Source organism: Myxocyprinus asiaticus, chromosome 3 (genome assembly GCF_019703515.2).
Source record: "Myxocyprinus asiaticus isolate MX2 ecotype Aquarium Trade chromosome 3, UBuf_Myxa_2, whole genome shotgun sequence".
Classification (NCBI taxonomy): Eukaryota; Metazoa; Chordata; class Actinopteri; order Cypriniformes; family Catostomidae; genus Myxocyprinus; species Myxocyprinus asiaticus.
This window is the reverse complement of record NC_059346.1, coordinates 22,250,818-22,273,699: the sequence shown is the minus strand read 5'-3', so window position 1 is coordinate 22,273,699 and position 22,882 is coordinate 22,250,818. Positions and strand designations below refer to the sequence as shown.

The 22,882-nt window shown below is 35.5% G+C and overlaps 1 protein-coding gene across 1 annotated transcript; it reads left to right on the top strand.

Moving 5' to 3' along the window:
• Positions 1–65: 65 nt before the first annotated feature.
• Positions 66–22,178, top strand: vps37ba (VPS37B subunit of ESCRT-I a). Its single transcript, XM_051678002.1, has 4 exons — positions 66–1,121; positions 10,946–11,117; positions 19,215–19,297; positions 19,459–22,178. The coding sequence occupies exons 1-4, from the start codon at positions 1,017–1,019 to the stop codon at positions 19,948–19,950; spliced, it is 852 nt and encodes a 283-aa protein (XP_051533962.1). The 5' UTR covers positions 66–1,016; the 3' UTR covers positions 19,951–22,178.
• Positions 22,179–22,882: the final 704 nt, after the last annotated feature.

Sequence of the window (22,882 nt, the reverse complement as noted above, 5' to 3'; positions counted from 1 at the left end):
ATAAAGTGAATTGATGTGCAAATAACTATTTTAAATTTTTTACAATACTGTATAATCCCTACACTGAATAATTCAGTAAACAATATTTAATGGTGCAAACCACAATTATTAACACAGTTGTGCCATTGAAACATATGTTTTTGGAAACCAACTTTTATTATTAATTTAGTTCTAATGCTTAAATCGATCAACTATTTTAAGTTATCACATTCTTTTTATTTATATATTTATGCAATGTACTTTAATTTATTTTTATCCAAATATGATAAATGATGAAATTACAAAGGGTACAACAGAGCTAAAGACACCTGTGTCTTTAGACTTATGAAAAATGTTCAAAGAGGGTTCACATTGACTGATCCAATTACAATGGAGATTAATTTGTTTATAGAATAATTAAGATGTTATGAAATGCCAAATGTAATTGAAATTAACAGAAATGGGTAACACTTTTCTGAAATGATTATTTTGAGTAAGTGTTATTTTAATTTGTTACTAAAAAGCCTCTTGATGTCTCAAAAGTATTTGCCTAAGTTGAAAATTTTTGCACTAGAAATATTGCCCCTATATTTACACAATATCACTCTAACCCCCCTGGGGGCCTTTTACCCCACACTCGCCACATTGTTTTTTTTTTTTTTTTTTTTTAAGAATTTTAATCAAAACAAACTTCCGTTATTATTTCTTTTCACACAAATGTTGTTGCTCCATAAATATTCAATAAAAATAAATGTTTTTATTTTTATTTTATCTTAATACACTTTGCGACCAGAAATAAAGCAAATGTTCCTTGCCCAGTTGTAACCTAATATTTACAGCAACTTTAAAAGCATTTTGACGAAATAAGCCATTCATAAAATTTAAACTGAACAGAACTATTTCTTCGCTGGATCAGCTGACGTCACGCATCTCCTCATTTCGTCTTCCGGTTATTGAAATACAAGCTTTGCTCATACCGACTCCGACCGCGATCCACAGAGTTCGGAGTGTGCTAGACACTGCTGTGCAAGACAGTCATGGCTGGCTTTGGGAACAAGTTGAGCTCTTACTCTATAATTCAGTTAAGCGAACTGCTCGAAGATGACGAGAAGCTCAACAAAATCATTAACGACACAGATGAGGTAAGTTTCTTTTCCTTGAGAACAGCGTCGCGAAGTTACCGTGTTGATACAGATTTAAAAAAAAACTGCACCATTTTTATATACAGAGGGTCTGCGTCGTAGGCCGTGTATGTTTTGACGATTACAATTTATATTTCTAACTATTATCACGTATTTAAAATCTAGTGGCAGTTTTACATTTCAACCCTTTCCAAGCGACTTCAGTTTAGTTTGTTTTTGACATCTCTGACTGCGCCTGAAGTATTGTGATGTCATGCGGTAAACAACATATTTTCCGTCAAGACAAAGTGACTTTTTACTGACGCAAAATAGTTTTTAAGTTGCTGGAAATATTATGACTATTAAATTATGTTTACATGTATTTATTATATTTATCATATGTGGGAAAAAATTATTTGACTATATTTATCATATGTTGAACCAACTATATGCCTATAACGAGTTAGGAATATTTATTTCCCACAGGGTCTCATTTCTATGTTTCACTCCCCAGTGATGAAAGTCATTTTCTTGTTATTCTCATTTGTAATTTGTCATGCATTAGCTCTCTCTCTCTCTCGCTCGCTCGCTCTCGCTCTCTCTCTCTCTCTCTCTCTCTCTCTCTCTCTCTCTCTTGAATAGGCTACCTTAAGAAACTAAAAGTTTTGTAATCTCAAGTACTGGTTTGCCATGATATTTTATAACATATTGTTCCTCATAAATAGGTTTATCTGGTGTGCTTGTCACACATTGAGGAAGGCTTGTGTATATTTCCCCTTTAAATGTCATGGAATAAAAACATTAACAGTTTGCTATCGGAGTGCGGATAATCTCTTCATTGTCTGGTGTGCTTGTTCCCTTTTTAAAGCCAACAACCAACTTTACAGTTATGTATACGTATGTTGATGCAGCATGTTCGTAATGCACTGTTTTAACCATATGCCAACATTCTTGGATTTTGATGTCAGTCATAACTGCTGAGGGAAAACCATATAATACATCTAGCATTGCCAAAGCATGCAGTATCACTAAAAGCTCTGACTTCCTGTTTAAGTTCAAAGTTTGCTCAGTTGTGTTTGCAGATCATGGATTAGATGGCATTCAGGGTTTGTGTTCACACATTTGAGTTGACTGACCTCCAAATTGATGGAAAGATGTTGACCTCGGCTAAGATCGGAATAGCATATAGCCTGAAGGTCTACCTGGCTCTGAGACACAACTCTTGACAATCTACCATATTACTCTTACTACTGAAAAATCCTGGCTTGCACTAATGTAACTGGGAGACACGAGTAAGAGTTTGCATGGTGCTCTGCAAGCTAAATATAGTAACATTTAGCCTAGTATGTAGAACGAAATTTGTACCTGCCACCTGAATAAAAGGGTATATAATACTTGCGGACTGTCAGATATAGGCCTGCATGTCTTTAAGAAGACTCTTTGATTGATTTGTGCTGCACAGACCTATCCTAAGTTAGACTTGGAGAGGACTGGCCTTATGTAATCAAAGTAAGGCAATGATTTGCATTTCAAAGCAAGATGTATTAACAGGAGAATTTGCCTTAATATTGTCTAGGGGTGTTATGATTCACTCTTACAATTAGTTTTGGTTTATGATACAGAATTCACGATTCAGTTCAACTCATGATACTTTAAACAAGATTTAACTTTTCTTTTTTTTTTTTTTATTACTCTTTAAGACATACAAAACAGTTACTTTCCTTTAAAACTTAACTAAAAATACTGTTCATTAATGTGAATAATGATCCTTCAGATAGGGACTAAAAATCCATTGCCCAGAACAGGGCAGTGGTGACACAAGAATATAAATATACATAATTATTCTTAGCTGAAAATACAGAATTATGTTAGATACATTTGTTTACAAACTGTCACTGATTACATACATTTAAAATATTCTAAATTCATATACAATTTTTCTAAAATAGTATTGTCACTGATTACATCATAATATTATTTTCAGAAAATACATTTTAATTGAAGTGCATGCTTATCCAGTTCAATAAAGAAGGCTGTAATTTAATTTATTGTTGAAATCAAATTAGACATTGCATTTGACATTAGGATAATTTTCCCCATAGCATTATTATACATAATATTCATCATTATATATACAACCCCAATTCTGAAAAAGTTGGGACAGTATGAAAAATGCTAATAAAAAAGTGATTTATAAATTATATTGAGCCTTTGCTATATTGAAAGCACTATAACTACACATTATATAATATTTTACCTTGTGAATTTCTTTTTTTTTTATGTACAGTAATTTCATATCAGATTATTGCAACACACTCCAAAAAAGTTGGGACAGTCGAGTGTTTACCACTGTAAAACATCACCATTTCTTCTAATAACACTTATTAAGCATTTAGGCACTGAAGACACAAGTTTAAGTTTAAAAAGTGGAATTTTCCCCCATTCATCCATTATGCGTGTCTTCAGGTGCACAGTTGTACGGGGTCTTTGTTGCCGTATTGTGTGCTTCATAATGCACCACACATTCTCAATTGGAGATGGTCAGGACTGCAGGCAGGCAAATCTAACACCCGCACTCTCTGCTTATTCGGCCAGTATGTGGTTTGAAAATGCCGTGACGTCCCTGGAAAAGATGGTGCTGGATGGCAGCATATGCTGCTCCAGATTTTTTTACATATCTGTCTGCATTAATGATGCCCAAACAGATGTGCGCGTTACCCATGCCATGGGCACTGAACACCCCTGGCCCATACAGACACTGGCTTTTGGACCTGACACTGATAACAGCTTGGATGGTCCTTTTCCTCTTTGGCAAAGAGAACACAACGGCTGTGTTTTTCAAAAACTATTTGAAATGTGGACTCATCAGACCAAAGAACAGTTCCACTGTTTTACTTTCCATCTAAGATGAGACCGAGCCCAGAGAAGTTGGCAGTGCTTCAGGACAGTGTTAATATATGGCTTCTGCTTTGCATAGTAAAGTCTTAACTTGAATCTGTGGATGCAGTGGCGAGTGGTGTTGACTAACAAAGGTTTACTAAAGTAATCCCAAGTCCGTGTTCATGATATCCATTACAGATGAGTGATGTTTTTTTAAGACAGTGATGTCTGAGGGATCAGAGATCACACGCATTCAGAAGCGTTTATCGTCTTGCCCTTTACGCACAGAGATTTGACCAGATTCCTTGAATCTTTTAACTATATTGTGCACTGTAGAGGGTGAAAAGCCCAAAATCCTTCCAATTTGTCTTTGGGGAACATTGTTCTCAAAGTGGTGGATTATTTGCTGAAGCATCTGTAGGCAAATTGACGAGTCTCGAATGACCCTTGGTCTTGAATTCCCAGGCTGATTTTGGAGGCTCCTTATATACTATGACACAATTGCCTCACCTGTTTAACATCTCCTGTTTCCTTGTTATTTTAACTTGTCAAATTGTTATTAGTCTTAAATTGCCCCTGTCTCAACTTTTTTTGGAGCATGTTGCAATAATCTGATTTGAAATTACTGTACATAAAAATAAATAAAAAAAAACAATGAAATTCACAAAGTAAAACATCATATAATGTTTAGTTGTAGTGCTTTCAATATAGTCCCAACTTTTTGGGAATTGGGGTTGTAGTAGATTAGGGATGGGCTATATGACCAATATCTTATCTCATGATATTAGTGATTTTACATCACGATAACGATATATATATATATATATATATATATATATATATCACAATGTAGTTAATTTTTGGGGAAAATCAATACAAATTGGTTAATATATTAAATAACCATATTGTACTGCCTATTTTTGGATAATCCAGTAAATGAATTAATTACTTCCAAATACTTCCTCTTATATAATTTTCACTTTATTTGGAACTTGACAATCATCCAAGTGAAAAAATAAAAATCTTACCATAATTTGAAATCATTCTTACCATAATGCTAAATTTCTCACATGCCACATTTTACTGATATGTTGTTGACCAATATTATTATTATTATTATTATTATTATTATAAACTTTCCTCAAGAAACTCAAGATCTTCCCAAAGAAATCCAATAATAATAATAATAATAATAATAATAATAATAAATGCATAAGTAAAAAAATCCCCCAAAAAAAACACTACTTGCAGAAAATATCCAAAATTATGTAAACACTTCATGCAGAAAATAAATATTAAATAAATATAAACACTTCTTAAAAAAAAAAAATGAATGAATAAATGTGGAGTTCATTTTTAGCTTTCATAATATTCTTTTGCATGCTTCATTTGATGAGGTAAAACAAATTGCTTGTATTACAAGTGATTTTCTTTGTGCGACAAGTTTGCAGATTTAATTTTTCTGCTCTGTATTGTCTTTGTAAACCTACACCACAGATTTCGCTTGTTTTAATAACAAACTCCTTCATTTTCTTGACCTGTCTGGGAGTCTTCCTTTTCTGTGGAGATGTTTTTTTAGGGTTTTTCCTGGGTTAAAAAGATTGAGTAGCGCGAGTGATCCCGCTTTTTGCTCTCCTGCTGGACTCGTGCCCACTTGCCTGCTCCAGAGATGGTGCTCCCTATCTTTTATTCGCTTGCATGGTGAGATGAAACCATCTAAAACACAAAATGCTGTGATCATTATAGTGTGCTTTCACTGACGTTACATATAAAATCATAGTTTACTTTGAGGATCGCTGACTCTTGTGCGATTCCGTCAGAGTGAAACACGTGTGCGGTTCAGTCGGAGCAGTGCAGCAATATGAGATGATGAGCAGTTCTGATTGCAAAGTTTATCAATATGATCCCTTCCCAGATGTTAATTACAATTGCAGTAAACTTAAATCACATTACAGAGCAAATCAAAAATCAGTGATCTATCTGAATCTGTGCTTCTTCAATTAACATCATGATATAATATGTGAAGTCCATAACACATGTATCATACCCACACTTTGTTGGTCAAAATTGAGATGTTGATGTTGTTAAATCTAACTCTATTTTATATTGTGATTAATATTTTTAAACACTCGATGAAAACCGTGTCATTTTTGTAATCGCAGTATATCGTGGCACAATATATCATTACACCACTAAAATTGTCTCTCCCCATCTAAAAAAACAACAGAAAAATTTGAGAAACACTGGGCTTTTGCCAGCACTTGATGGTGCTGTCTGCAGTGTGAGTGTAGGCCTTCATTGCACACACTGTGTAAAAGCCCAGAAGAACATTAACGCTTGCATACTTGTAGTGTGATTTTGGCAGTGCTTGGAAATATGTGACATTTGTCACTATTTTCTTCTTATGCACTCTGACACATGATCTCTAAACTGAAACTGTAGGGGAGCACCTTTTGAAATGGGAGGCATGACACTTAAATACTATTTAATGTTCCTTATGGCAGTCAAACATTGATGAGTCATGACGGGTGGCTGGTTGCAATGACATCTGTTTTAGTGAGGAGCTTGAAAAAGCATGCAGTTCAATATATGAAGATATTATTCATTACTCTGTGTTTTGTATGTACAGCAGACATTTTTTGCCATTTACCTCTCTGGTAATTAATAATTCCAACCTTATCTCACAAGAATTTGTCACAGTAGAACAAGGTGGTGAATTCATACCTATTCAAAATCAATTATAAATCGTACGACTTATACACTCACCAATAAAGATGCTTTCCTTGTGTTATTGTAGTTCCCAATGTGCCAGTTTTTCTGTGATAATCCAAAACCGTATTTTTCGTAACTTTAACCCCTAACCCAAACCCCATCCATAAATCTAACCATATAAATGTTAGATCTTAAATCTTACCCTACCCAGAGCATAAACGTAACCATGATATTGACGTTAAAAGCCCTGATGAGTAATACAGAATGCGTTTTCATGAAGCATATGTGATTGATATGACGTACGAATGAAGTCGTACAAATTGGTACAAATTTGCCACCTTGTAGTATTGTGATGAATTCTCATGAGACTATGTTTAACTAATTCCTTATTTTGAGCAGTAAAGCTCTGCATGTGGTGATATAGTAATGATGCATTATGATCATCCGGTACAAGGATAGGTGTAAGGCGCGGTGACCTACATATCAGAAGCCAGCTGAGTCAAATCAATTTACTGAGCATAATTAATTTTAAGCCTCATGACTGATTCTTAATGGTGAGTCTCTTTTGTATGCTTGGAGACAATAATCAGGTTTGTCACAAAGTATCACATTTCATTTTTGTCTCCTATCTAAAAAGTCTTAAGTTGTTTTCACTCTTGAGTGCTCTTAGTGCGAAAACACCCTTGAGACCCTGATATTCTTCATATGAAATTGAAGAACGAATGGGTGTGTCGTCATTTAGATCAACATCTGGCCAGAAAGGTGTTTCTGAGTTTGTTTTAGTGGTTTGTAACAGCAAGCCAGGTCGAAATTTTAGGAAATCTTCTAACCGGCTGCTAAATACCTTCTTACTGCCATTGGTCCACGTCACTGGTAGGTGTTACCTGAAGCTTCACCTACCTTGTTTACATTGTTCAGACCGTCAAGATGAACATGCATGCAGAGTTATTAGCAAGCTGGTGTAAATGTACCTATATCTGTAAAATCGTTCGTGTAGAGACATTTTCCAAACCATGACATTATTATTATTTTTTTTTTAATTAGCCTGCAAAAATAATTAAATCTACTCAAATATTCTGAAGTGCCCATTCACTTATGTGCCATCTGCAGCCGAAAGCCATTAACAAATCTCCCCAAAGTGAGATATGCCTATCCTCATTCTTTTGTCTGTATTTTGCCCATTAACACTCGTTTATACACCCACCTTTGCAGTAGTATCAGTGTCATCATAAATGTCAATAACAGAGTGTAATCATTGTAACATATAATGGCTGCATATTAAATGTTAGCACATTAGCGTCATGCATTCAGAACATAAGCAAGCAAAATCATCGAGTGGTTAAAACAGTATCTTTTACTGACCTCATGTGAATTCTTCGCATAGAATGAGGCATGGAGTCATTGATAACACATTTTAATGTCACATTAGTTAAGGTTTTACATGGCTGTTTAGAACTTCTTTTTGACTCTGAACGAGGAAGGACTTCTCCGGATGTATATTAGTTCCTTTGAATCTCCAGTGTAGTCCGATTCCTGCATGAATTACACTTATGAGCTGGTTCTTTTAAGTGAATCGAAAACATACAACGTGACCAGTGTAGTGCAGTTCCCAAGCGAATCGCTCTTTTGAGCTGGCTCTTTTTAGTAAATGAAATGCACTTCACTATACATCAGTCAGAGTGGTTACTGAATCAGTCTTACTGATGTGCAAGTTATCATATTCATCATGCATCTCGAAATGAAATAAGAACTGTATTCTGTAAAGTTGCACTTGAGGCTTGTGAGAATTCAGGCAGTGCAGTTACTGACTGATTTTTTATATGACTATGTGTTGTTGAAAATACACATGAGTTTTGTTGTAATCAGTAGAATTTTATGAAAGAATAGATTAATGAATAAAATGTTAGCACATTTTTGTTTAAGAATTGTTATTTAATATATGGTTAAGGTCAGTTACTGGATTGCATATATACAGTATATATTTTGTAGCATGACATTTGTAGCATGATATTCACCCAGAACACCAGCTTCAAGTTGCTTTTACTTTTTACTATTAGTACTATAAACAGTAACTGAGTTAAAGCAAGCAAATAATTATATTAAATAGAGTACAAGTTTTCATTTTCTAGCATTTTGTGTTATTTTTATTGGGTGTAACTATCCTCCTTCCCAGCAGTTATGTTGCAGAATGGAATGTTTCCATTTTGATTGCATGTTTTAGTTTTGTAATGATATGATGGACATGACCAACACCAGCAATTGCTGAATTAATGTTGTTTTTACCTTGTGAGCATTTATGAACACTTTATGTATGAAAGTGAGTGATGTAAATTGCATGGATCACATATTTAACTTACCTTTCAAGTGAGAGCCTGGCAACATACCATCTAATTTACGGTATGTTCCTCAAAGTTCACTATATTACCTGAAGCTGTAACCTGATGCTGTGATAGATTAATGTACTGCTAAAGTGAAAATATTTACTCTTGCTATAGACAACAGTGACATTGGTACTGTTCCTTTTGTGTTTCACTCTCAAGGCATGAATGCACAACGTGATCTCACGAGAATTTGTATGTATTTTTATGTAAAGTCTGGTTCTAGCAAACATACATTCTCTTACGTTTGCATAGACACCAAAATGTACAATATTGACGTATTGAGTAACAGCATATGAACATAATCATTTTATATATTAACACCTATAGAAACGAACACATGTTTATGTGTATACTGTTTGAATGGATTAATATTGAATTCATAGAAATAATCAATTACATTTAATTTATAATCAGTGAGATTATAGTTAAATTCCAAAACATTTATTTAACGCAGTTGACATTATAATGTCATTTTAATGGTTTCAGTCAGTTCTTTGTGATTTCTGATGCCCTATACAACATTTTAAAGGATTATATCACTTTAACCAATTTTTTTAAATGTTCAAATGAATAAAAAATAGTTTAATCATTTAAGCATTTAATTTAATTTTTGTTTGTCAGTGGACACAAAAGGAGTTTTCAGAATATGCCACAAAACAGACCACAAAAAGCACCATAAAACAATAATAAAATTAATCCATAAATTTGCTAGCTATAATCCAAATCTTCAGATTGCCTTTTGTGAAGAATAGACCCAGATTCAAGCCTTTTATTTAACGATATTTGTCTCCATCCGCTGTAGCGCCATCGTGCCCGCCGTATCCGTTACCTTTTTCAAAATAAAAAAACTGGCGCCTCAAGAAACATTATGACCACCGGTTTTACGGAAGTGATGTCGAATGCTCATTAGCTCTCAAGTGTCTCGTGCCTGTTTGCGACCGCCATATTCTGCGATGTATATGTTTGAATGAGATATGACAACGCTGTTATGGTGTGCATCAGGAGAAGATTTACAGCGATTAATAATTTAAATTCCACTCTCTACCTTACACAAAGCTATTGTATGCTGTCAGGGTGCACATTGGATGCAGCGCATCGCCATTTGGACTACTATTGTACTGAATTTTGCCATTTTTCTGAATAAATTATTGTGATTAAATGTATCTGCCTGTTATGTGTTTTATATTCTTAATAAATGATTAGGTTTAGGAGTATGTGTGGGATTAAAGGCTGTAATATATATATATATATATTGTTACAAAAATTATTGCTACTATATATTAATCTACTAATTACATGTTTTTATATTGTTGAAATGTGGTTATGTTTAGAGTTTGTGGTAGGGTTAAGGGATCTAAAATATCTATAAAACAGTAAAAATGTACAAATATATTTATAATCGATTCGTGTATTCAATATATATTTGTAATGGATTAGTCAATATTTTACGTTTCTAAAGAGGTAAACTCGTATAAATTTATTACGTTTTAGATGCTTTCAAACGTCCATATTGTACGTTTTAGTGTTTATCCAAACATACAAACGTGTACGTTTAAATCGTAATTTTTTTTTTTTACATACAAATAGCTTCGTATAGTAATGAGGTCAGGCTGGAATGTAGTACATAGCCTATAGGAAAGATTTATTCTCTTTTTCTTAGAGTTTACTTTCATGTTTGATTGTCAATTGAAATCTATTTTTATATATACACACACATCTTTGTAGTGGGATGTTACATGTAAGGCTGTCAAATACAAATGTGAATTTTTTTTTTTTTTTTTTTGAATTTTGGTAATATTTAAGGTAAAAATGTGAACTTCGTTTCACATGCCAGTTGACAGCCCTAGTAACATGTTCCTTGTGTGTTCTCAGATTAAAGGACTACAGCAGAATAAGGAGATGACACTGGCTAGTAACCGGCTTCTGGCTGAGCAGAACCTTCAACTCCAGCCCAGACTAGACCACCAAAAGAATGAGCTAACCAAACGCTACCGGTGCCTACAGGAGCATTTTGAGGCCTGTCAGCTGCGCAAGTCCTCTCTAGGTAAAATAATGAGGGGAAATGGTTACAAGTTGTTTCTTATTCTCTTTTTCTTTTCCACCTGGGTCCTTCTGTGCACTTACATAAGTGCACTCTTAATCACACACACTTAGTGTTGTTGTATGTTGTGTGTGCACTGTGATCCTGTTCCATATGTTATTTCAAGAGGCCATTGTGGATAGGAGGTAAATCTGTGAACCTGTCTTCTGGGATTTTACACTTGATGTTATTGAGGCATTTGTGCATATTGACTTCATCTTCTGTTCCAGCTATAAGATAACTCCTGAAGGGCCAGTTTTTCTGGTTTTGTGCATCATTTTCAGGAAACCTTGTACAACAGAGTCTTTACTCTGTGCTTTACTTCCTATATTTTTCTTCCTAATGGAAGCAGTAGGCAGATCTAAACAACAGCAGATGTCCATGTCACAGCTGAGAAGAATCTGTGACTGTAAAGTGAACAGTGAACAGTATTCACTGTGCTTCCACACCCTTTTGCACTGTGTGTGTGCTGGTATCATGAATAAAATGCTGTCAATGATTAGCCTTTGTGACGCAGTGGTTGCTTGGAAGCTGATCCAAACAGCATACCAACACGCGTTTCATTTTACCCTCTGTATACTCAATGTCATCTGGCTTTGCTTTTGACTTATGCTGTATATATGAACTTGAAGTACACTTTCGAAGCCTGGCTGTCTCCCCTGCTCTGGGCTGGATATAATATTTAATCTGTGGTGTACTGTAGCGCTGGGTGATTATATTGAACATTTATGATATATTTGTGACTATTTTGCTGGCAATCAAAAATGATACAACATTGTGAATGTTATGATGATTTTACTGCTCTTTATGTGGCTATTAAGTCTCAGATTAGTGTGTGACATTAGACTAGTTTTGCGAGTATGTGAGCATTTTAGTTAATAAGTTTAAATCCTTTTATGTATATCTGTTAAACAGTCCATTTTATGGAATCGAATGAATTCAAAAATTTGGTCCACTCAGAAAAGATAACTAAGATCTCTGTGTGCCATTTATTTATTATATATATATATATATATATATATATATATATATATATATATATATATATATATATATATATATATATATATATACTAAAATGTTAGTTTAGTAAAAAAACAAACAAATGTTAAATAGAAATATATGTAGGTATAAAATATTATTTTTTGTTTACCTACAAATATGTTAATACATTTTAAATAATATTACTGTGTATTGTTATACTGGTTCTTCTGTTTTTCTTGCGATTTCAGAGCAAATGCATAAATATTGAAATAGGTCCAAAATTAACACCCGGCAAGCGCCAAATGTGGGTAAATTTTCTGTTTGGCCGGTGCATTTAGCATGTACTGAAAGCTTATAGTAGAAAATACACACTGGCTTTGAGTATTTCAAACTCACCCTGAAGCGCCAGTTCTTTGGTGCGGAGAGTGGGGCTGAGCGGATTTCTTCTGCGCCAGTGGGCACGTACTGTAGCAGTACATCTATGTGGATGTGCGAGTAAGTTTTAATTACCCACCACAACACATACAAATTCCCCAGTAATGATTGCATTATAACAAAAACAGAATGATTTTCATGACGTTCGGTTTCGTTAATGGTTCTTGTACGTGCATTATTCTGGTTATGCGGACAGAAAACCAGACTAAAATACTCAAAGTCTTTACTGTATTACTATCAGGCCCGGTTCCAGATCAAACTCACTGAGAGTGCTTCTGAAAATAGTGGGGGTGCTCTGTATAAAGTGGAGATGTATCATAATTACACATTTTTTTAATAGATTAAATCATGTTTAAATGCTACTTAACATAAAGAAAAGTTTTCTTTTTTTTTTAATGTACAAAACATTTATTGCTTCGGGGTTTGTTTCCCCATGATCTGTTGCTGAAAATGACAGCAAAATTCTGCGCCTGCAGATTAGGACATACTGAGTTGCAAAATACACGTTTATAAGTTTTGATACAGCATTTTGTGCATTAACAAAATGCAAGGATTTTTGTGTGTTTGCTGGTATTCAAGAAAATCTGCTTGCCAATTTACAGTATTAGTCTTACATATTCAATTGAGCAGAGGTGTGCAATTACTTTGTTACTGGGGCCACATCAGCCGTTAAGTAGAACATGGAACAGAGAAGATACAAATTTCTGCATTGTTATATCTTTTAAGCCCAGACATGCACTCAGTGAATGATGCACAATTTTCTGAAGTGTATACTGATGGGACCATTCTGCGATTGCTTGAAGTTTTGCTGCTACTTTTCTATCATGTGTTAGTAAAACTGAATAAAGGCTGAATACAATTATTTTACCATACTTCAATACAATGGTAATTTAGTATTCAATTTAACACTCTATATCAGGAGTCTGGTTTAAAAGTAAAATAAAATATTCGGGAAAGAGATTCTAAAAGCTTATTTTAACGTTGGCCACAAAGTGGACCCGTTTACTTGTTTTATTCTCAGAACATTATCAACCTGTTTACATGCTCATGGGTCATGATGTGGGTCTTGTCAATGTTTGGCACCCCATTCAGCACACCACTGAATAAAACAGGCTGCATGACACTGATAAATGACTACTGCCATTTTACAAATAACACAAAGAATAAATATATTCCTTTCACTTGGTTTTACTTGCATGTCCCCTCCATGCACTATTGAGCGTCAAGTTGTTTGTTTGTTTGTTTTGTTTGTTTGTTTGTTTGTTTTTTGCAGAGAGAAAGCATGTGCACTCACATGTATGGTTGCCAGATTGCATAAATTAAGTATGACATAATGCGAAATATTTCCAATTTGTGCAAGTATAAATCTCTGATTGTGGTGTTGCATATATTATCTGGCAACCCTGAGCATATTAAAAGCTTGTGGATGCGCATTAGGTCCAAAAGCCAGATAAATGAAAGATCTAATAAAAAAGATCTAAATAAAAAATCTAATAGCACCCTCAAGCACCCCCGTAGAAACGGGACTGATTACTACTAAGCAACACAGCAACACTTCTACTGAACCTACAGCGCGAGACGAGACATAAAGCACTACCAGTAGACCGAATCCCAAAGAAATTACTCTCTTGATCTGGCTTTTTTTAGTGAATCAAAAAGTTTTATGAATCCGTTGGAGCTGAATGAATTAAACTCACTCCAAGTAAACCAGGAATTGCTACTCTGTTGTGTGTACTTTAGGCTCATGAGAGCTACTTACCGGTCGTTAATATGACAACATGTACTTTAAAATATAAATTTAGTTTTGTTGTAATAAGTGAATAATCTGAAAAATTATTCTAAATGGACTATCTGGCAATTATATATTTGATAAATAATAAAATAATACAATTCTTTGTTTGGAAAAAGTTAATAAAGCATTATATTGCTACATATTTGTAAAGGTGAAGCTTCAGACATACACTCAAACTCAAAATGATGGCTGCACTGACACACACACACACACACACACACACACACTCACATGCAGGCTCGACACTCACTCACTCTGAGGTCTGGCTCCTTTTATTCCCCCGTCTCTCACTGTGAACAAAGAAAAAGCAATTACCAGCAATTCATCTCAGGTAAAAACCCTTACCGCTTCCTCTCTCCCCAGATGAACGCTCGACCACGCCCTCGCCTCCACAATCTTGTTTTGTTTTCTTTCCTAAAATAGAAATAAATGAATTTTGACAAGAAAAGTATATATAGTGTTAAATTTCAGCACTTTTAAAATCTGCGATTAATTGCGATTAACTACAAAAAATTATTAATCGCAATAAAAAATTGGAATCGACTGAAAGCACTAATATACACTGTATATACACACAGATGAGCCAAATCATAATGACCACCTGCCTAAAATGCTGTGAACATAATGTTTTGGCTCATCTGTGTGTATTAAAAAAACAGTGCCAACCCACGAGGCATGGACTCTACAAGACCCCTGAAGGTGTCCTGTGGTATCTGGCACCAAGACATTGGCAGCAGATCCTTCAAGTCCTTTAAGTTGCGAGGTGGAGCCGATATGGATCGGACTTGTTGGTCTAGCACATCCCATAGATGCTCAATCGGACTGAGATCTGGGGAAATTCGGAGGCCAGGGCAACACCATGAACGCTTAATCAATACTCGCTGAGCTATCCTGGCCCCCCAGTTTTTATTTTTAATAAATTTGCAAAGTTATCAACTGATCACAATGTATAGTCAGGACATTAATAATGTGAAAAATTACTGTTACAATTTGAAAAAAAAATTCAGAACTTCTTAAATTACTTCTTAAAAGAGTTCTCATCAAACAATCCTCCACATGCAGCAATGACAGCTTTGCAGATCCTTGGCATTCTAGCTGTCAGATTGTCCAGATACTCGGGTGACATTTCACCCCACACTTCCTGTAGCACTTGCCATAGATGTGGCTGTCTTGTCGGACACTTCTCACACACCTTACAGTCTAGCTGTTCCCACAAATGCTCAATGGGGTTAAGATCCATAACACTCTTTTCCAATTATCTGTTGTCTAATGTCTGTGTTTCTTTGCCCACTCTAACTTTTTATTTTTATTTTTCTGTTTCAAAAGTGGCTTTTTCTTTGCAATTCTTCCCTTAAGGCCTGCACCCCTGAGTCTTCTCTTTACTGTTGTACATGAAACTGGTGTTGAGCAGGTAGAATTCAATGAAGCTGTCAGCTGAGGACATTTGAGGCGTCTATTTCTCAAACTAGAGACTCTGATGTACTTATCCTATTGTTTAGTTGTACATCTGGCCATCCACATCTCTTTCTGTCCTTGTTAGAGCCAGTTGTCCTTTGTCTTTGAAGACTGTAGTGCACACTTTTGTATGAAATCATCAGTTTTTTTGGCAACTTCAAGCATTGTATAGCCTTCATTCCTCAAAGCAATGATTGACTGATGAGTTTCTAGAGAAAGCTGTTTCTTTTTTTCCATTTTTGACCTAATATTGACCTTAAGACATGCCAGTCTATTGCATACTGTGGCTACTCAAAAACAAACACAAAGACAATGTTAAGCTTCATTTAAAGAACCAAATAGCTTTGGTTAGTGTTTGATATAATGGCAAGTGATTTTCTAGTACCAAATTAGCAATTTAGCATGATTACTCAAGGATAAGGTGTTGGAGTGATGGCTGCTGTAAATGGGGCCTGTCTAGATTTGATCAAAAATGACTTTTTTCAAGTAGTGATGGTGCTGTTTTTCACATCAGTAATGTCCTGACTATACTTTGTGATCAGTTGAATGGCTCTTTGGTGAATTAAAGTACCAGTTTCCTTCTGAAACAGCTAAATCTGTACATTATTCCAAACTTTTGACTGTGTATATACTGTATATATATATATATATACTGTATATAAAGATCTTATATGGGGTTATAAATGGCATAAAGCTGTAATTTACAGTATATGTGTATATACTGTATATATATATATACTGTATATAAAGATCTTATATGGGGTTATAAAAGGCATAAAGCTGTAATTTACAGTAGGGATGCACCAATACCTTATTTTTCTCTTCCGATCCGATTCTGATACCAGTGTTGTATTTTCCTTGATCAGTTTAGAATATCTGTGTGAAAGTGGTTAGGAGTACTCTTATGTGTAAAAAAAAAAAAAGACAAACCTCAGTAATCCTCCTTTTTAAAAGTAATTTCTTAACTTTAAAACCCTCTGGCTTTTATTTTGGCAGAACACTCCAGGAAGACTCTGAGTGTTTGTAGGCTAGTTCACAGTAGTTTAATTTATTTTTCATTCAAAATCTGGCCATCAATGCTCCTCTGGTGCCGTTCTCAATGGATGTTACAAACAAACTGAACTATCGAGCATGTACATCTGAGATGGAGTTTGTGTTTTGCACTCACATTTTGCAGTGCGTTCTCACACACAGCTTTGTTTAATAATGCACAATTAGGCAAATGTATAAGTGTCATCCGGGTATTTCATGCATACAAACAATTTGCATACTGTGCACAGTTTACATAGTGTCTACTGTACACAAAGGTATAAGCACTATGGTGGTATGCTGTTTCACATAGCCATTGGCACTGACAAAGTGTGGTTCACTAAAGTCCAACAGGGAGGTGGAGGAGGAGGAGAGAACAGGCAAACTGACGAGTCATCCTGCGTATGCCTTCACAACAGTTTTTCTTCTGGGGAGGGGTTTTATTTACTTCGCAATTCAAGTATAAAACGGTAAATAAGGCAAAAGTAATGAAGCTGGTCCTTGTCAACATGGAAAAACAACTTACCAAGGCCACACCTTCCCATGTCTAAATCATCCAAAACATCTGACCCTTTTTTAGGTTTTAGATTTTATTATAAAATAGTTTTAGTATGTCATCATAGCTGATGATGCATACTATCAATGATACCACCAGATCCCATTAACAGGTTTTCCTGTTCTGAAGATCAAGGTGTTTGCTGGCTTTGAACATCATTATTATATCTGTCTTGGCTATTTGTTACATATTTGCATACAATCCATTGTAATAAAAACAAAAGGGTTTGCAAAAGTGACACTCCATCGTGCAACCAAAAATTTGAGAATTCTGTTGCATCCATTGACCAATGTGCATTTCAAACAGATGGGCCCAGGGCTCCAGACTGCGACTAAAATGGTCGCAAATGCGACCAAAAATCATTTATTGTGACTATAATTTAAAATTTAGTCGCCATTGGCGACAGTTGGGTTGTGTGCGTTCAAATGCAGTTTCATCAAATATCATCTTGTGAGTTATTATATACATCTATAGAGTGCCACCATCAGTGTGTCTTGTGCTGCTTTTCACCCGGTCTGTTGTGGTGATGAGCTCGCTGCACCGCACGCAACACCAACAAACCCAGCGCGAGAGAGTCCTGACCAAATGATTCTTTTAAACCGGATCTTTTTCATGAATCACCCGAAAAGAACTGAGGGTTTGAACTCAGGAGCTTAGGTTAACAGTTTGAATCAGATTCACTTTCTCAGTGAATCAGCCATCAGTGAGCTCACAACTGGGAGTGCAGACATTTCAATATAAGAGTCCCATGTGTATTTCAGGCTTCTTTACATTTAAAAGTCCCGTATTGTGTACCACGTTTTTTTCTCCTGGTAATTATTGATTGGGATCGGAGTAGCACAATAAACTGCATCTGGGATTTCATTCAATTTGCACTCTTATAATCTCTGTGTCTGGCCATCTGGTAACAGTAAAAGAATTTATATAGTGTATATATAGATAGATAGATAGATATACGAGATCAAGCTTTTGACACTTAGGACAATTGAGGGACTTGTTCACAACTATTACACAAGATGAAAACATTCACTGATGCTCAAAAAGACAACAAACTACTATATGCATACTATACTTTATGTAATTATCTGTAATGTAGATTGTGAAGAGCAGTATTAAATAAAAAAATATTTTATCTCTTATATTTGTATAAATTATGAAAGGGGTGTGAACATTTATGAGACAAAGGGGAATGCAAATTTATCTTCTCAACTATGTACTGTATACTGTTTATTAAACCTCAGATAAATGGGTTATCAGCTGTCTTTTCTTCTGCTTTCTATCTTGTTTCTGAACAGCAATCTAAATTGAGCAATTTGTGATTTGGCAACTAAAAACAGCCATTTGGCTCCTTAATGTTTCAGTTTAGGTGCCAATGGCTCCTTAGTCATTTTTTTTTTTGGTCCGGAGCTCCGAGTTGTACTGTGAGATCTGGAACAGCCTGTTGTCCAGTCACAGCTGAACTATATGGTGAAATTCACCCAGTTGGTACCACGGCAAATTTACGGCATCCACCCAAAGTCTATGGTATTTATCTTGCCGATTTTGTGTGATAGCTTCTTTCAGAAATACATTTAGCTGAATTCTAGCTTGATTTCCTCTATGGTAAACATCCTAATTATGGAACAGATTTTGCACATTCCTATCCATTTCCCTAGTGTGTTAGCACCTTAACATGTATATTACCTTCTCAGACCTAAGCAAGTGTTCTGAATTGCCACATTATTATTACAGTAGCAAATAATGACTTGTTAATTTAAGGAGATGTTCTGTCCATCCCTCATCCCATTTCTTTCTTTCTGTCTACTCACAGACCACAAGTCTGGAAACTCTCCCTTGGACACATTGCTTGCTCTCCTACAAGCAGAAGGGGCCAAAATTGAGGAAGAAACTGAGGTAACTTCTGTGCCACATTTACCTACCACAAAGCTTCAATTGTTTCAATACTCTTTGTAGTTGCACTGGATTGCATGTGTGGGCCGATTCATTAGACATTGGTCATGCTAAAGCACGGGAGTGATTTTTTTTCATAATCTTTTCCCCTCTTTTAAAATCAGAATATGGCTGACTCTTTCCTTGATGGCGCAGCCCCTCTAGACGCATTCATTGATGAGTACCAGAGTAAGAGGAAGCTGGCACACCTTAGAAGAGTGAAGATCGAGAAGCTTCAGGAAATGGTACTAAAAGGGCACCACATGGCCCCAGCAGCCCCTCAGCCCTCTCGATCTGAGGACCTCCTGTCCAGGCCAGCTGCTCTCCAGAGAGAGGTCAATGGATCCCCCATGCCGATGCCCCGCCGGGCTCCTCCTCTCCCTCCTGTTAAAGTTCCCCCAAGTCCTACTATCCAGCCCGCTGCAGCTGTCTCCTACCCCGCTGCCACTCCATACCCCCCCTCCTCTCCATACCCTCCTATTCCTCCCAGAGTCGGAAATCCACCATCTAGTCTTAACCAGGGATACCCCAGCATGTATATGCAGCAATACCCCCCAACTGTCCCCCAGAGACCCCCTCCACGCATGGCACCCCAGCCAGGCTTCATCATACAGTGAATGGGGCCTTATGGTCTATGGAGAATGAACAATATAAACACTGAACATTCATGTAAGCCTTTTGTAGGTCCTTCAGGCTGAATATTATAAAATATTATGCAGGAAGATGCCAGGATGGAGTCTTGTCATGACAAATTAACAAGACATTTCTGCAATCAAAGGCGCATCTACAACATGACCTTCAATTTGCACTTTAGACTTTTTATTGTATTGAATCAGTCATGGCTGGTTGCAGAGTCTTGCTATTCTTGTTCTGACTTTGGGCTCTCTTCAGCAGCATTAGATCAAGTCAGATTGCTTAGTCAATTTAAGTTTTACATGAGCCACAGGGGCTTCCATACATAGTGAAGATATCACAATTCAGGATCTGGTTCTGGCCTCTTAGTTATCTGGCTAGACAAATATGAGAAACTACAATTTGATGTTTTGATTTGTGTTTGAGTTGTATGTGATCCAGTCAAGTTCATACTAATATGTCAGTTCATCTACTTTAATTTCTTCTGGCATTTCATACATGAAAAAGCTGCTTTAACATTAACAATAGTGATGCCTATGCAAACAGACTGAAAACGTGTTGAGTTTATGGAGGGAACCAAAACAAACATTTTTGCTCTCAAGGTTATTTCAGTCATGCAGTCAAATATGTTATTTCACTGGTTCCAGTTCTTATAAAAGTACATGTGCTAGTAGCAGTAGAGAACAGGTTGATTTATACCAATTTCTTTAAGAAAAGACATAATTTGGGGTAAATTCGGGTGAAATCCTTTGGTACTAATTTGGTGGATGAAATTGGGTGGTGGGAGCTAGTAAAGCCTTATGTGTCTCAGATGTAAGCAAATTCATGCTGATGGAGGGAGTTAATTAGATCGATTTTGGAATAAGTATGGGTGAACAGTAGTGTGTGTGGAGAAAACAAAATGAGTGAATGAGTTAACTTTAGTAAATGAGTCATGTGAGGTATGAACATTTGTGAGGCATATGTGCTTGGACTGTCTTATTACCGTGCATACTTAAACTGATGCTCGATGCATAATTTACCATTTTAATGTTTATATCTAACACAGTAATCGTCCATGTACTTATTTTTGCCATCTGGTATGAAGATGTTCATTGAAGATGTTTCATTATTTCCATACCACACATCTTAATTGACTTAAAATATTTTCAGCTAATATAGACATATAATTTTAATTCTTCAGACAAATGTTATGTAACTATTGGTAAATTTGGAATTTGGAAGTACTTAGGTCAGGTCTGTTACATATCTATGTCTTGTTTTCCATCCATAATCTGTTGTATAACCATTGCCCATGCCTTTTGTTTTCACCTTAGGCCTATATATATAGGCCTAAGGTGAAAACAAAAGGCATATATATATATATATATATATAAATCTTGCATTTTTGGGTTGGTATTGTCTGTGTGTCTACCACTGAAAGAGCCATTTTGTGCATATGCTGGGTGAGCTGAGGACTTGTTACTGAGGTGACCAATGTGGTATGTGCTTCATACGCCTCCTTGCCTTCCCGCTGTATAGCGAGTCATTTAAAAACTCCAGAATACAGAATTGTTTACACAGGTACACCCTTACAAGTGTCCTTTTATCTAAATATCTTATGTTTGTTTTACCAATTAGAGCCATAATTATGTCTCACGTTCAGGAAGTTGTCATGATAGAAACAGGAAGAGAGTAACTTTGTCCTCTTTTAATCTCTGTTGCTGCTACTTTTATTCTGTCAGTAACATTCACTTAATGAGCCGAGACCAGAAGATCTCTTACAATTCATTAATATGCAGGCTGTGTTTGAATTAAATCACTCCACATTTGTCAAAATCTGCTTTATCTGATACTGATGAGCACCAGATCTAAGGGTAGAATTATTTGCGTACTATATGATCAGCTTATTTTATGTCTAGACCATGACATACCTGTGAAATTCTGTACTATGACAGGCATGCCATTAATCTGGATAAACCAGCTTACTTTCTCGGAAATGTTTATGTATAGACATGTTTGGATTGTCTTAGAAATAATGATAATGCTTAGGTTTGTAACTGGTAAATCAGCTGAATTATGTCAATGGCAATATAAAATTGTGTTTTGTACTCTCCAAATGTTACATATACAGACTATTCTGTGCTAGTTATTGCCTATTAAAAGTAGTAGAAATGGTAAATGGAACTGACATCTCTATTTTAAAGACAATAAATGCTATCCCATCACTTTATCATGAGTTCAACTTTTTTATGTTTTTGTTTGTCTGTTTGTTTTCTTATTTAAAGAATAAAACTGGTTCCATATACAACTTGGTGGAATTTTGACTCCCCCTAGTGGATGCAATTGTAAGTGCACAATCACCCTTCACGGGGGGGGGGGGGGGCGTAATTTAAATGTAGTGTTCAATTTAATATTTAACCTTATATAAACGGCATGGAGCGTGTAAGAATGACGCAAAATAGAATTAGGCTAATCAATGTATGTGATACTTGACAAAAGGATTAATTGTGTTCCAGAAAAGTCTAGTTTGTGACTATATCTAATGTCCATAAAGCTACAATATCTACAGCATGGGATGTTTAAAAAAATAAATAAATAAAATACAACACTTTACTTAAATGTACTGCTCTCTCTGTATGGCTTTTCTGTTTTGCTCTCCAGAATATCGCTATAACCTCACCGAGATATTTGAGGGACCTACATAGAGATAGGAGACCTCCAGAGCGACAAGTTAAGCGCAATTGAAAGCATTTGTGGTATAATGTTAATTACCACAAAAATTTATTCCTCCTTTTCTTAAAAAAAAAAAAAATAATAATAAAATAAAAAAAAAAGCAAAAATCGAGGTTCCAGTGAGACACTTACAATGGAAATGAATGGGGGCCAATTTTTTAACATTAAAATATTCATTTTTTCAAAAGTATAACCACAATA

Excerpts from the sequence above, each read along its gene's own strand:
- vps37ba (XM_051678002.1), top strand. The coding sequence starts at position 1,017 with ATGGCTGGCTTTGGGAACAAGTTGAGCTCTTACTCTATAATTCAGTTA. Across the intron at positions 11,118-19,214 it reads GCTGCGCAAGTCCTCTCTAG|ACCACAAGTCTGGAAACTCT; the intron begins GTAAAATAATGA and ends GTCTACTCACAG. Across the intron at positions 19,298-19,458 it reads AAATTGAGGAAGAAACTGAG|AATATGGCTGACTCTTTCCT; the intron begins GTAACTTCTGTG and ends TTTTAAAATCAG.